Here is a 14,139-nt window from a genome sequence, read left to right on the forward strand (position 1 = left end):
CCCTATTACAGCACAACAGTGCTACAGGCAGCTGACCTCTGCCTCGTGCATATATAGACCTGGCCGAGGGACACTCACATTTAACATAATAACAAGGGAACAGTAAAAAGTGTAGTTGCGTGTGTCTGATCTGCCTTCATGTTGCGGCGTGGACTATTCAAGGCCTGTCAATTTAACACTTAAAGGTACCCTGATTTTTTTTTTGCTTTTATATCGGTCAGAATTTGTCCCCTAATTCTGTATATGACGTCTCTTTCTGAAATTCAGCCTCGGTGCAGAATTACAGCCACTTTGATCCAGTCCCACAATGAGATTTCCCAGGACGCGCCGTTTCACCGTCTGTAGCTTTAAATGCTAATGAGGAGGAGAGCGGCCTATAGGAGGTGGGACAAGGAGGAGAGCGGCCTATAGGAGGTGGGACAAGGAGGAGAGCGGCCTATAGGAGTTCAACACCATTCACCATCCACAAGGTTTGGTGCAGACAGGAAATCATGTTGACGTTTTTCCAGAAAAAATAAAATCCCCTTATGATGTCATAAGGGGACAAATTTCAGATCCGACCGTCTGAGCTGCTGCTCTCTGAATGAGAGCAGAATGGCCAAAGCGCTCTTTACACCTATTGCCATTACTAGCCACCGCAGAACCAGACAGGCTCGGGGAACTCGTATTAATATTACAAAGTCACATTTTAATCTCACAAAGTCACATTTCTCATGATGGCGGACCTTTAAATAGTTGATTTTAATTCCGTTTCAGATATCAGTTGGTCCCGCTCAAAATTAGAGAGGAATTTACTCAACACTTAATTCTTCTGAATTTGGTGTATACTGGTACTAATCCACACTGTGTAGAGTTGAATCTCCACTGCGTGTCTGCAGACTTTTAACTCTAACTGGCTTCTGGAGTTGGTTTACTCCTCGTGGAGCGATAAATACTCTATCTAGGCTAAAATAGGTTGACTGTGAAACATTGACACTCCGGAACCATCTCAGTCCTGTATAATGTGAGATGGGACCACCGTGGACTTTTAAAGCTCACCGTCAAAGTAACATCCATATAAATGGCTTCCAAGGCATCCCAGCAGAACGTTGTCCACCATTCCCCATACGCAGCAAATCCTCAAATCTAGACTTCAGAAGGACAACTGAAGCAGTTTCCTGGACCAACTTTGGTAGGTGCTGACATTGAACACAAGACCTTCTAGCGTCACAATTTAGTCCTCGTCAGCATGGCATGTCACATGACATCCCACATTTACATAAATTAATGTTATCTTTCCCATTTGTTATATTAAATTATAAGATTTGATTTGGTTTATCTGCTGGCCCAGCATATGACAATACTTTTCTTATCTCATCTGATCTTATCTTAGAGAGTAAAGTTCACAATGAATGTCCTCTTTACCACTAAACTGTTTAGGCTTAATTGGTCTCGGTTTGCTGGGTTTTTTTTCTTGTGAGGTCCTGCTGCCTGTACTTTGTGGTTTTGGATTCGTTTTTGTCCTGGATTTGTGAGATCTGCCCATCTGCCCATCCAGAATCGGATTGCATGAGACTACTGCAGATAAAGCGATTCCATAATAGGAACGAGGATAGAGACAGCCGTAGTGAAATCGAAAGTGAAGGTGAAGACCCCAGAGAAGATGGTAAGACATTTGACATGCTTTTTCCTCTGTGTAGGGACCCCATGGTCCTTGAAGTCTGGGATCAGGGATGTTCTGCCTCAGGGCCTCATATGACGGTCTGAAATGGCACTGAAGGCCCCTCATGACTGCTGCCGCTGCTGTTTGTCATGGTCCTTCCTGTCCTGCTGGTGCTGAAGGGGTTACAGTCTCCTGCATTCTTGAAGATCGGACACCACAAAGATCCAATTCAATAAAAAATGATTACACGTGATGGAACAGAAGGACAACGTCTGGAGTGCTGTGCCCGTCAGAACATCCAGGGCTTGAGGGGGTTGTCCGTTTTACAAAATAGGACACTTCTTGCAACACACTCACGGCCACAACCTTGATACAGCAATATATGACAATAATCACGTGTCACATAAAGCACACGTGACCAGTTCAAATTCAGGGCGTGTCTATTAAATCTGATCGGACTTTCCGGATAACGTCATGTCAACACAATTTTTTCATTAACGTTTACATTACGTTACATTACGTTCAGACTTACACTCAGTAGTTACAGGGACAGTCCACCTGGAGACACTCAGGGTTAAGTGTCCTGCTCAGGGACACGATGGTAGTTAGTGGGGTTTGAACCTGGGACTTTGTGCTCTTTTGTTTCAGATGCGAGTGTCTGACCCGCTAGGCTACTAATCGGCCTGCCAGTCCACATTGTTTTCACATTTTTGGGTTTTGAGAAAGGAAATGATCCTTTAATTCAGCACCGATGCATTTTTATCCCTTCGTTTCCGTCCACTGAGAAAGCCTGGATTTACTCTGTCCCTTCCTGACAAACATCATCTGCATGAGTTGTGACCTCCCTGCTTTGCCTGAGGTGCAGAACTTTGTTCTGTGTAGTTCTGGTGTGAACTGGGTTTAGTAATGTTGAAGCTGCAGAACGTTTTCACTCTGCAGTTATTTCATTTGTCTTTTTTTATTTAGGGATGATAGAAGCCCAATAGGTAAGGCACTCATCCATGAACCTAAAGTCTCAGGTTTTAATCCCACCTACTACCATCGTGTCCCTGAGCAAGACACTTAACCCTGAGTGTCTCCAGGGGGGGACTGTCCCTGTCACTACTGATTGCAAGGCGCTCTGGATAATGTGTCTGACAAATGCCAAGATAATCTGTGTTATGAAACGCATCGCTTTATCCCCTTTTTTTTTTTTAATGACAGGGGACATGCAACCAGGAGTATTTTTGTACTCAATTCTTGACCTTAAGCGACAAACAAGCAAAGGAACAAAATATTGCATTATTATACACCAACAATATGCGTACCACATTTTAATATCCTAAGTCCTAAGTCCACAATTCCGGAAAGATGATTGCATTCCATCCCAAAGTCTCCCACGATCGCAAACTCAATTCGCATTCAAAAGTCAGACGCTTTCCGTAAACGCACACGGTGTCCAAGTGAGTAATTGTTACTACAACCAAGAAATGTGGTGATTTTGTAGCAACTTAGCACAGTTGGTGGTGAATAACGGAAACGTGAAGACCACCCAGCAGCAGCCATCGCTGCACCTAAACAGCGACTCTGGCTCAGCTGTAGGTGGCGCCGGCGGAGGTCAGGGCATCCACTGTGCATCACTGTGCATGCTCCTCGCTGTGAAAACTGGATTATGTTCGTCCTGATCTGGTTGGACGCTCATGCACAGGTTCCCTTTAATCCTGAACAAAGAGGCCGTTTTCATACAGGATGCTCAGGTCTGGAACAAATTCATCCCGGGGAGTTCATGGGACATTCGAGTCTCTCACATGGTGCATATGAATGAGAACATATTGTTGGCCTGCGGCAGATTTAAATTGCTTAAGTGCTGGGTCACATTTCCTGTACTGATAGTGAAATGTAACGATTGGCTGATATCACTTTACAATAAAACGACCGCATTAACCGCTTTTTTCAGGGAAATCATGCTAATAAGAAGGTCCCACCTCAAGGTTAATTAACATTAGTAACACTGAACAGCACAATCGACAGACAGAAAGACAGAACAATAAATCCTGCAGATTTAACATAAGCAAGAGCAGCACATAAAAAATACACTACAGAGTACAGATTAGAAATGAACAACACAGTCAACAGCAAAGTAAGTCAACTGTCGGTGCAAACTTGAGCCGATTTTTTTTTTAGGTATTTCAACAACTTAGATATTAAGAGTTCAGAGTTCTGAATCTGTAAGTCTGCCTTAATGTGCATTTACATTTACGACATTTACCAGACCCAGATGCCTTTATCCGGAGCGACTTACAGTCAGTAGTGACAGGGACAGTCCCCCCCAGGAGACACTCAGGGTTAAGGTACACGATGGTAGTAAGTGGGGTTTGAACCTGGGACTCTGTGCTCTTCTGGTTCGTAGTTAAAAAGTCAACAGCCATAAACAGCACTACTCTACTAACAGAATGTTGCCAGGTTGGGCCATTTTGTGGTGAAATTCTGGGGAAACTGCATGTTGAGGATACGTATCCAGTAAAAGGCATTTCTCATTATTTTGGCTTGGAAAGCCAAAATCTTGTTCCCGCCTAATTTTCTAGACCACGCCCATCATGACAACCACGCCCATTGCACCAAAACCACGCCCCCCCCCATTTAACCATGGCCTTTTTCTCTTTTAACCTTTTTACGGCTTTCCAAGCCAAAATCGAAGTTTGTTCACAAACTTCCCCTTTCTAGTTTCAGTATGTTGTAGTCTGCACTTTTGACCAGTTTGTGAGCAAACACAAGACAAGACCTGCTAATTTTATTTGCGGAACATCAGCAAAAAATACCATATTTAGATTTGACTCAATCCATGACTACAAAGAAACTGAACTGAGCAGTTTTGTTTTTGCTCAACGTCTGCTGCGTACTTCAGGTTTATATAGAAATAATGAAATTGCTGTCGTGTCAAAGTAATATTATTATATAGTGATATAGATCACAAAATGTAATTATGTTTCTAAAATAATTAAGAGTTTTCCGGTTGGTGTTGGGCATCCTCGGGCCTTGGCTTCACAGAACCATGTCCAGATGGTTTGGGGTGAGCTGGACCAACAAGTGCTAAACACCTCTGGGAACTCCTTCAAGACTGTTGGAGAAGCATTTCAGGTGACGACCTCTTGAAGCTCATCGAGAGAATGCCAAGAGTGTGCAAAGCAGTAATCAGAGCAAAGAAACTAGAATATAAAACATGTTTTCACTTATTTCACCTTTTTTTTTTGTTAAGTACAGAACTCCACATGTGTTCATTCATAGTTTTGGTGCCTTCAGTGAGAATCTACCAACGTAAATGGTCATGAAAATAAAGAAAACACGTTGAATGAGAAGGTGGGTCCAGACTTTTGGCCTGGACTGTACTTGAACAGAAACGTGGCTGTCGGGATCCGGGCAGGAAACGCGCCGCCTCCGACCGGCAGGGGGCGACAGCGCGTCGCCGCGTCTGGCGCGCCGAAGAAGCGCGACGGCGAGCGCAGGATGGCGACTCTGCAGCAGCTGGCCGCGCTGCTCACGCAGCGCCTGACCCTGGCCGCCGAGGAGATCTACCGGGACGTGGAGGAGGCCATCTCGCTGGTCCAGGAGGAGTCTGAGCGGATCGGGCTGGAGAACCGGCGGCTGAGGGAGCGGCTGCGGGCGCTGGGCGCCGCCGACCGGGACGGTACGCGCTGCAGCGGCTTCGTTCAGGATTTAGATCCCCCAACCAGCACACCTGCTTCTAATATCTTTTATTAGACCCGCGACCACTTGAATCCTAAATCAATATTATTAGCGAGTTATAATTTGATCTGTCCACCCTCTTAAGTAAGTTTTCTCATGCCAGCAACCACACAAACATTACTGGACTTTTATAGGCGGCACAAGCGACACCTTTTAATGGTCCGCTGACTTGGTGTCCCCCCCCCCAACACTGTATCTGTGCACAATTACAGCCAATTTGAGCATCGATGTTTGTGTTTCGTCTGTAGTCTTTAAATGCTAATGAGGAGAGAGGCGGGACTAGGAGGAGAGCGGCCTATAGGAGTTGAGGGGGCATTCGCGGATATGACGTCATCAACACATTCACCAACCACAAAGTTTGTGTTGAACTTAATTGCCCCAGCACTGCATTATGGGATCTGTAGTATTTGTGTTATCAATGCTTCATATCGCCGGGCCATAATAATTGATCCGCATTAAATAATCTTGCGGTCCAGGTGCCGCCTGCGAGTTTGACGCCTGTGTCTTACATCGTGCAGTGATTGGCTGTAAATGTCCGCCCAGCCAGATGAAAACAGAGATCTGTACCTGGTCGAGCTAATGAAATAACTTAAAATGAAGGGGTAAAATTATGGTACAAATACGATAGTCTGGCAACACTAATCTAACCTTCACCGCTTCTCCCTGCCCTTGAATGGACATGTCCCGCCCCATAATGTCATGTCTCCTCCCTCCTGTCACAGCCCTGCCCTCATACTGCCATGCCCCGCCCCCTAGCTGTCATTTGTCCTTTACCTGCTGTCTCGTGGAATTTTACAAGTGAGACAAAATGAACTGACATTGGACGTCAACTTGATGATGGAAGCCGTTATCACCCTGAAGAATAAACGTGTTCTGCTGTTTAATTGTTCCAGAGTCTGTGTCCCCTGGAAGCGTGCAAGACCAAGCCGAGGCCGCTGAGGGCCACCAGAGCGACGGCCCTTTGGTTCCGTGTCTGCTGAAGTGCGAGCGGGCCCCTCCCGAACAAAACCAGGACCACACGAGTGACTGCGGACCCGGTCAAACCCCTGCGCCGATTAAAAAGGAGATCTCTGCTGTGGCGTGCGACGCACCTCCAGTTTCTGGGAGGCCAGATCTTCGCGTGGAACGGTCCTGGAGCATTTACGATGTAAGAATCTCCTGATCCTGGAGCTCAAATTCAAACTTTATTTGTCACATACATGATATGCAGTGAAATGCTTTAGCGACTGCTACAGACCAAAGTATTGCAAATATTGCAAGTTATACGATGAACCAATATGCAAACATTGCAAACATAATCACTTTTATGTCTTTAACATAAATTATGTGTAACAGGTAGGGTGAACGTGTGCAAATGAGTGAAATCAAACCAAAAAAAAAAAATTGTTCAGGGATTCTGGGGGGGACGGAGTCCAGATTCAGTGCCGGCCCTCGAAGGCGAATCTGATCTCTCGGATGCACATTTCTGCATGTCCGTACAGGCGCCAGGGAGCACGTCGGTTCCGGTAGTGCAGCTCGCTGCACCATCGCCCTCCCGCAGCGCAGAGGACGGAGAACGGACGCCGTCGGCTCCGCCCACGCCTGAGCATCTGCTGGAGGAATCGGTCAGTCTGTCGCCCTCGGTTACGCGGCCATGTCAACTAGGGGTGTAACGATGCATCGCCAGTCGGCTAGAGAAATTGCGTAAATGTCTGAGGAAATGAACTTTTATTCTCTTTGTACGCTGAAAAGCGGTGAGGGAAGCCGGACTGGCAACATATCATGTTTCCCGCGTCTGCTGGGTGGCATCAGACAAGTTGTGGCCCGAAGTCCCACATTCGCCAGCTGCACGTGCAGCACCGTTTAGTTCCCAATTTATTTTTTTACTTTAAATTAGTTTTACTTTTAATACATTTATTTTTTGTTACTGAATACTTATAAATGCTTCTGATTAAAGGCAAAACTTAATATTTCTATAATTTGTCAACTCAGGGCAACTCAGTCATGTGGAATCACGAATTCAGTTTCATCGCTACGTCCCTAGTTTTAACCCAGCTGGCTGAAGATTTACTTTTTTTCTTTCCAGACAAGAGAGCAAAGTGTCACCGCGAACAGCGACAGTGACGGTGACGACAATGGCAGCGATGATAACAGTGGCGATTCTGACGATGCCGGCCGTGGCAGTGATGTTGTAAGCCACGTTATGTATCTGACTTAGCTTCTGTAGGCTGGTTGTAGCCTAGCGGGTAGCACTCTGCTACGAACCAGAAGACCCAGGTTCAAACCCCACTTACTACCTTCGTGTCCCTGAGCAAGACACTTAACTTAACCCCCAGGGGGGGACTGTCCCTGTAACTACTGATTGTAAGTCGTCTGGAAAATGGCGGTGGCCTAGCGGTTAAGGAAGCGGCCCCGTAATCAGAAGGTTGCCGGTTTGAATCCCGATCCGCCAAAGTGCCACTGAGGTGCCACTGAGCAAAGCACCATCCCCACACACTGCTCCCCGGGCGCCTGTCATGGCCGCCCACTGCTTACTCAGGGTGATGGGTTAAATGCAGAGGACAAATTTCACTGTGTGCACCGTGTGCTGTGCTGCAGTGTATCACAATTAACAATCACTTCACTTTTTTTTTTTTTAAATGCTGTAAATGAAAAATGTAGAATGTTCTAAGATCATTTCATCTTAATCTTCTGTTACAAATCGTAACATTCGCTTCTTCTTTTAAACCAGGATGAGACAGAGGACAACTCTTCACAACCGAAGCGTCCCAGGCTCCGAAAGCGAAGGCGTGACTGCAACTACTTTGACAGTGAGGACAGTTCCAAAGAGGACGGTCAAGCATCTAAAGAGGAGCGGCGGTGTGGTAAACCCGCCGGTTCCTCCGCTGAAGAAGGCTCTTCCTTGCGCAGGTCCCGCAGATGGCCGCGGCCTTCATCCCAAGTCCCCCGGCTGGGCGCCGGGCCCGTGTCCGTCCTGGGCATGTGCAGGTACTCCAAGAAGCAGTACTGCTTGTTCTGCAGGAAGCCGGTGTTGAAGATGGCCAGGCACCTGCAGCACCGGCACGCCGACGAGGAGGACGTCGCCAGGGCCTTCAGCCTCCCCAAGAACTCCAAGCAGAGGAAGGTTCTGCTGAGGCTCCTGCGGAACCGAGGGAACCACGTTCACAACGACGAGGTGCTCAAGGTGGGGAAAGGGGTGCTCATTCCTTCCCGCGCCTCCAGCACGGAGAAGTCCACCGTCTTTCTGCACTGTCCCACTTGCCACGGACTGTTCAACGGGGACAACCTGAACAGACACTTCAGAAGATGCGCGATCAGCATAAAGGAACCGGGAACGGCGGCCAAGCACAAAGTAGGCGACCAGGTCCCGACGTTCTTTCCGGAAGTTCCGAACAAAGTGAGCAAAGAGCTCGCTGAGGTCCTGGAGAGCATGAAGAAGAACGAAGTTGGAATGGCGGTCAGGATGGACAAGCACATCCTGAACCTGGGACAGATGTTGTGCAACAGCCTGTCGGGCAGCGAAGGTTCCGAGGAGCTGAGGCGCAGGCACGTGCGGCGGCGTCTCCAGGAAGTGGGCCGGTTCCTGGTCCAGAGCAGGCGCACCACGCCGCTGTGGAGCACGGAGGACTTCTTCGTCCCGTCCAACTGGGACTACGTCGCCGCCGCGGTCCACGTGGCCGCGGCGTACGACGAGAACGCCGAGGTCTTCAACAACGAGGGCGTCCTGATAAACCTCCGGTGCAGCATGCCCAAGCTCGCCGCCGTCATCGAGTCGGACGCGAGGGTGCGGGGGGACGAGGACACGGTGGAGAACGCGAGGGTCTTCACCGAGCGCTGGAAGCGGAGCTTCTTCATCACGCCGAAGCCGAGGGCTCCCGCCGCCGGCGGCGTCCCGCTGCTGACCTTCACCGAGGACGTGAAGAAGCTGCACGCGCACCTGCTGGTCCGCCAGGCGGCGTGCGAGCGGGCGCTGCTGACCGACTACTCGTCCGGCGCCTGGGCCGACCTCGCCCGGGTCGCCCTGGCGCAGCTGGCCACCTTCAACGCCGGCAGCGGCGCCCTGCGCGCCTCGCAGATCGGCCTCGGCGCCTTCGTCTCCCGGGAGCTGGCGCCCGGCGACGGCGCCGAGGTCACCGAGTTCGAGCGCGAGCTCGCCCGCTACGCCGCCCGGATCCAGCTGGGCGGGGACACGTCGCTGCTGGCCCCGCCCGCCGTGCTGAGGAGCATCGAGAGCCTGGTGGTGAAGAGGGCGCTGTGCGGCGTCCGGTGCGACAACGCGTACCTCTTCGCCCTGCCGAGGACCAAGCACCACCTCTGCGCCGCCGGCTGCATCGAGGCCTTCGCCAAGGACTGCGGCGCCCGCTACCCCGGGGCCGTGGCGTCCCCGTCCCTGCAGACCGAGGTCGCCACGCTGTGCCGGCTGCTCTACCTCAAGGGCGTCGACCACCTGACCGACTTCATGGGCCTGGACATCAAGCGGCACCTCAGGGACGAGTGCTTCAGGAAGGAGACGGTCCAGCTGGCCAAGCTGAGCAAGATCTTCGTGATGGTGGAGCGCGGCCTGCAGGACTGCACGGGGAAGAGCGTGGACGAGATCCACGTCGGCCGGAGCGGTGCGTCCCTCGCCCCCGGTGATGCCCGGGGACATGAGCCCAATTCCGTGGTTTATTCGCGGTGGGGCGGTGGTGGCCTAGCGGTTAAGGAAGCGGCCCCGTAATCAGAAGGTTGCCGGTTCGAATCCCGGTCCGCCCAGGTGGAGGTCCCGTCCCCACACACTGCTCCCCGGGCGCCTGTCATTTACATTTACAGCATTTACCAGACGCCCTTATCCAGAGCGACTTACAATCAGTAGTTACAGGGACAGTCACCCTGGAGCAACTCAGGGTTAAGTGTCTTGCTCAGGGACACAATGGGATTCGAACCCGGGTCTTCTGGTTCATAGGCGAGTGTGTTACCCACTAGGCTACTACCACCCTACTACCACCCTGTCATGGTGCCCACTGCTCACTCAGGGTGATGGGTTAAATACAGAGGACAAATTTCACTGTGTGCACTGTGTGCTGTGCTGCTGTGTATCACATGTGACAATCACTTCACTTTCATCATCTTCATCTGGTCGGGATCGGACAGGCCACGTCCTGCGAGATCGCTTCTTATTATTTACTCGGCTGGCTGTGTTTTAAAAAGACTTTTTTTATTCAAATTAAAGTGAAGACATACTTAAAGTAAGTACTAAGTAACAAGCAGAGAAAAATTAAGCTTAGTTGGCCAAACCTTTCTAAACATTCCGAAAATGGAACTGCTGTAAAAGATGGAGGAATTGCAAACTCGGCGTCCACGGTGATATAGTAACAGATATGAACGACATCAACAATCACATACAGTATGTCTCGATGGGCTTTGACAGGCCCTAAACAGATATTAGCCTACACATAAATATTATTCGTCAGACTTCAAAGCCTAGTGTGATTTACTTCTATTTAACAGCATGAGATCATGTGTGGGACTTTTAAGTGCTATGTGAGAACTACCAGCCCGTGGTGTGATCTTTAACTCTTGATTGTCACCATTCAAAATTCCGAGTCCCAGGTCACTTTTACTGTCCAGGGACATGTGTCTGGGGGGTAGCGCAGGTATACAGAGTTGCCGCCTGGTTTTATGTACTTTATTTTCTTTACGTTTATTGTCTTGTGCGTGAATGCAAATGCACCGGTAGCTGTGTTTCAGTCATGTGACTATGATGTCATACAACGCGAGGGCAGGAGGTAAAAACTGAGTTCACGTCCGTGGAGGAAAGCGTTGCGGGGAGTCCGTATTCCGCAGATTTTCACGTCAGTACAAACCCTTAAATATACGAAGTAAAACTCAAGAGTTGTCACACAAATAAATGGCAAAGTAAAGTATAGATACCTAAAATTTCTAATTAAGTACAGTATCTAAAGTATCTGACACACTGACAGCACACGAACTACAGGTCCCATGATGCAGTGCACACTTTGCTGACAAACTTTGGTGACTTTGAAGCACGAAAAAAGCATTTCGAGCTGCTTCACAACCCATTCGCCATTGACGTGGAAACTGCTCCTGCGCAGATTCAGCTGCAGTGTAAAGACTGTGTTTGGCAAGGCAACCGAAGCACTGCATTGTGGGATCTGTAGTTTGTTAGTAGCGTTATTAGCGCTTCATAACGTCGGGCCATAATAATAGATCTATATAAAGTGGTCTCATGGGATGCGCAAGTTTGACACCCCTGCTCTCGAACCTGAATTAAACACCTTCCAGATGTCCCCCGAGATGCAGTGCAGAGCCTCGTTCGTCTGGTGGTCACTGCGTCCACCAGGTTCTCGGGCTCCTTGGAGGGTGTTGGGCCGATTTCCTGGTCTGAAAGCTGTTTTGAATGACCCGGGGGGTGAGGAAACTCACCCGTAATCGTGGTTTGTGGGTTCAACTCCCGAGCCACCAAGGCGCCACTGAGCAAAGCGCCGTCCCCACACGCTGCTCCCCGGGCGCCTGTCATGGCCGCTCACCAAGGATGACGGTTAAATACAGAGGACACGTTTCGCCGTGTGCTGTGCTGCAGTGTCTCACAATCACTCCACTTTCACTTCTTTGAGGCTGTTAAAATGAAATGAAAATATCAAAATAAGGTTTTTGCATATATTGCAACACCCCCGACAGTTGCCTGGTTTGCCATTTCTTGCAGCGTTTTCTCAGTTTCTGTCATTTCTTCACCAGATATCCTGCCGCTGCCGCCCCCCGAGGAACGGCCCCCGAAGGAGCAGCGCCCCGAGAGACCGCCCAAGGCCTCTGCTCCGATGAAGAAGGTCTCTAGAAACGGTGAGAGTCCTGTCTACACGGGGCCGGATTAAACCTGATCTCGGATTCCTTTTTAACGTTTAACTAAAACACCCTAACTTGGCGGCGCCACGCTAACTCTACACAAATGACAACATACGCGAACCGTTACACACTAAATATTGCAAATCGGAGGCTGCTCTACGTAAACGCCCCTGGACACGTGGAAATGATCTGGCCTCTCTGGCTATCGGGTCACGTGAACGTGTGTTTTTTTTTCGTTTTTTTATAGAAAACAGGCACACGTGGGAGAAAGACGAGAGAGAAGCGGTGGAGACGTACCTGGCCTCGTACATCCGGTCCGGAAAGACGCCGGCCAAGAAGGCGTGTCTGGCGTGCATCAGGGCGGCGCCCGAGGCCCTCAGCAGAAGGACGTGGCACGCCGTCAAGTTTTACACCAAAAACCAGATCACGGCCCTGAGGAGGAAGAATTTGAAGTTCGACGTCACCCCAGAAACTGTCCCAGGCGGCGAAATACCCGCAGGACTCGTTTAAATCAACATGTAAATTTCTCTTTTTTTTTTTTTTTTTTTTTTCCTTCTGAGAAATCAGGTGGTTGTGGTGTTTTTTTTTTTTTTTTTTAATAAGCCAGATATTTTATATGTTCATGTATGCACTTCAGAATGAAGAAATTGCCCATGTTGCAGAACTCTGTGCTCAACAGTGCTGGAATGATGATGATGTGGATCTGAAAATAAATGAAAACCGATGAAAATGTCAAATTTTCTATTTCTCCTTAAACAGGAAGGTATAATGTTCACACGGTTATTCATTACAAACCCTGGACGTCTCATTACTTATGAACTAAATGAAGGTCCATCAGCCTTCTGGCTGTATAATATAACGACGTATAATCATTTATTTGTGCTCTCTGGTTGTTGTTTGATGAATATGGGGACTAATCGTAGCCCTAGCAGTAATTTGGACAATATTTAGTCTTTAATGCGACCCTCATCTAATCTCCACCGCCTGTAAACTGCTTCAAAAGCACCTTTGTGTGACTCTTCCAGAAGGTCTGAGCTGAACCGTGTACAACCTTTCACTTTCGGCGCCTTCATGCCAGGCGGCCGTTTCCTGCCCGACTTGTATTACGTACATACAGATGCGTGCCATGTATTACATTTTCATTTACAGCATTTACCAGACGCCCTTATCCAGAGCGACTTACAATCAGTAGTGACAGGGACAGTCCCCCCCTGGAGACACTCAGGGTTAAGTGTCCTGCTCAGGGACACAATTACACTATGGAAATAAATTGGAAAAGGGACCCTTATACAGGGCCAGTGGTGGCCTAGCGGTTAAGGAAGCGGCCCCGTAATCAGAAGGTTGCCGGTTCGAATCCCGATCCGCCAAGGTGCCACTGAGGTGCCACTGAGCAAAGCACCGTCCCCACACACTGCTCCCCGGGCGCCTGTCATGGTGCCCACTGCTCACTCAGGGTGATGGGTTAAATGCAGAGGACAAATTTCACTGTGTGCACCGTGTGCTGTGCTGCTGTGTATCACAAGTGACAATCACTTCACTTTCACTTTTATAATATCCAACCTTTCATTGCCACTTGACTAAAAAGAACCTTCCTATTTCAGGCCTGGTGTGTGAACTAAAGACAGTAAAACATGAGAGACCGAATCATAGAGGGTGGTGGTAGCCTAGCGGGTAACACACTCGCCTATGAACCAGAAGACCCAGGTTCAAACCCCGCTTACTACCATTGTGTCCCTGAGCAGGACACTTAACCCTGAGCGTCTCCAGGGGGGGACTGTCCCTGTAACTACTGACTGTAAGTCGCTCTGGATAAGGGTGTCTGATAAATGCTGTAAATGTAAATGTAAATGTCATCAACTGTAATGTCGCTCATCTCCAAACGCCCGCGTCACTCCCTGCACCCTGCAGCCGTGACGTCACGGCCGCTGGGCGGCGCTTCGCTCGCAGGCCCCGCC

At 49.2% G+C, this 14,139-nt stretch overlaps 1 protein-coding gene across 2 annotated transcripts; it reads left to right on the forward strand.

Moving 5' to 3' along the window:
- Positions 1 to 629: 629 nt before the first annotated feature.
- On the forward strand, positions 630 to 12,730 carry LOC114766589 (uncharacterized). 2 transcript variants are annotated; one of them, XM_028957530.1, is made up of 8 exons: positions 630 to 1,645; positions 4,989 to 5,306; positions 6,259 to 6,512; positions 6,847 to 6,969; positions 7,431 to 7,535; positions 8,076 to 9,957; positions 12,080 to 12,181; positions 12,432 to 12,730. In XM_028957530.1, the coding sequence occupies exons 1-8, from the start codon at positions 1,549 to 1,551 to the stop codon at positions 12,692 to 12,694; spliced, it is 3,144 nt and encodes a 1,047-aa protein (XP_028813363.1). In that variant the 5' UTR covers positions 630 to 1,548; the 3' UTR covers positions 12,695 to 12,730. The 2 variants fall into 2 exon arrangements, with proteins under 2 accessions (XP_028813363.1, XP_028813364.1); XM_028957531.1 differs by lacking the exon at positions 630 to 1,645 and having other exon boundaries at positions 4,896 to 5,306.
- The last annotated feature ends 1,409 nt before the right edge of the window (positions 12,731 to 14,139 follow it).

The sequence above is a fragment of the Denticeps clupeoides genome, chromosome 17 (genome assembly GCF_900700375.1).
Source record: "Denticeps clupeoides chromosome 17, fDenClu1.1, whole genome shotgun sequence".
Taxonomy (NCBI): Eukaryota; Metazoa; Chordata; class Actinopteri; order Clupeiformes; family Denticipitidae; genus Denticeps; species Denticeps clupeoides.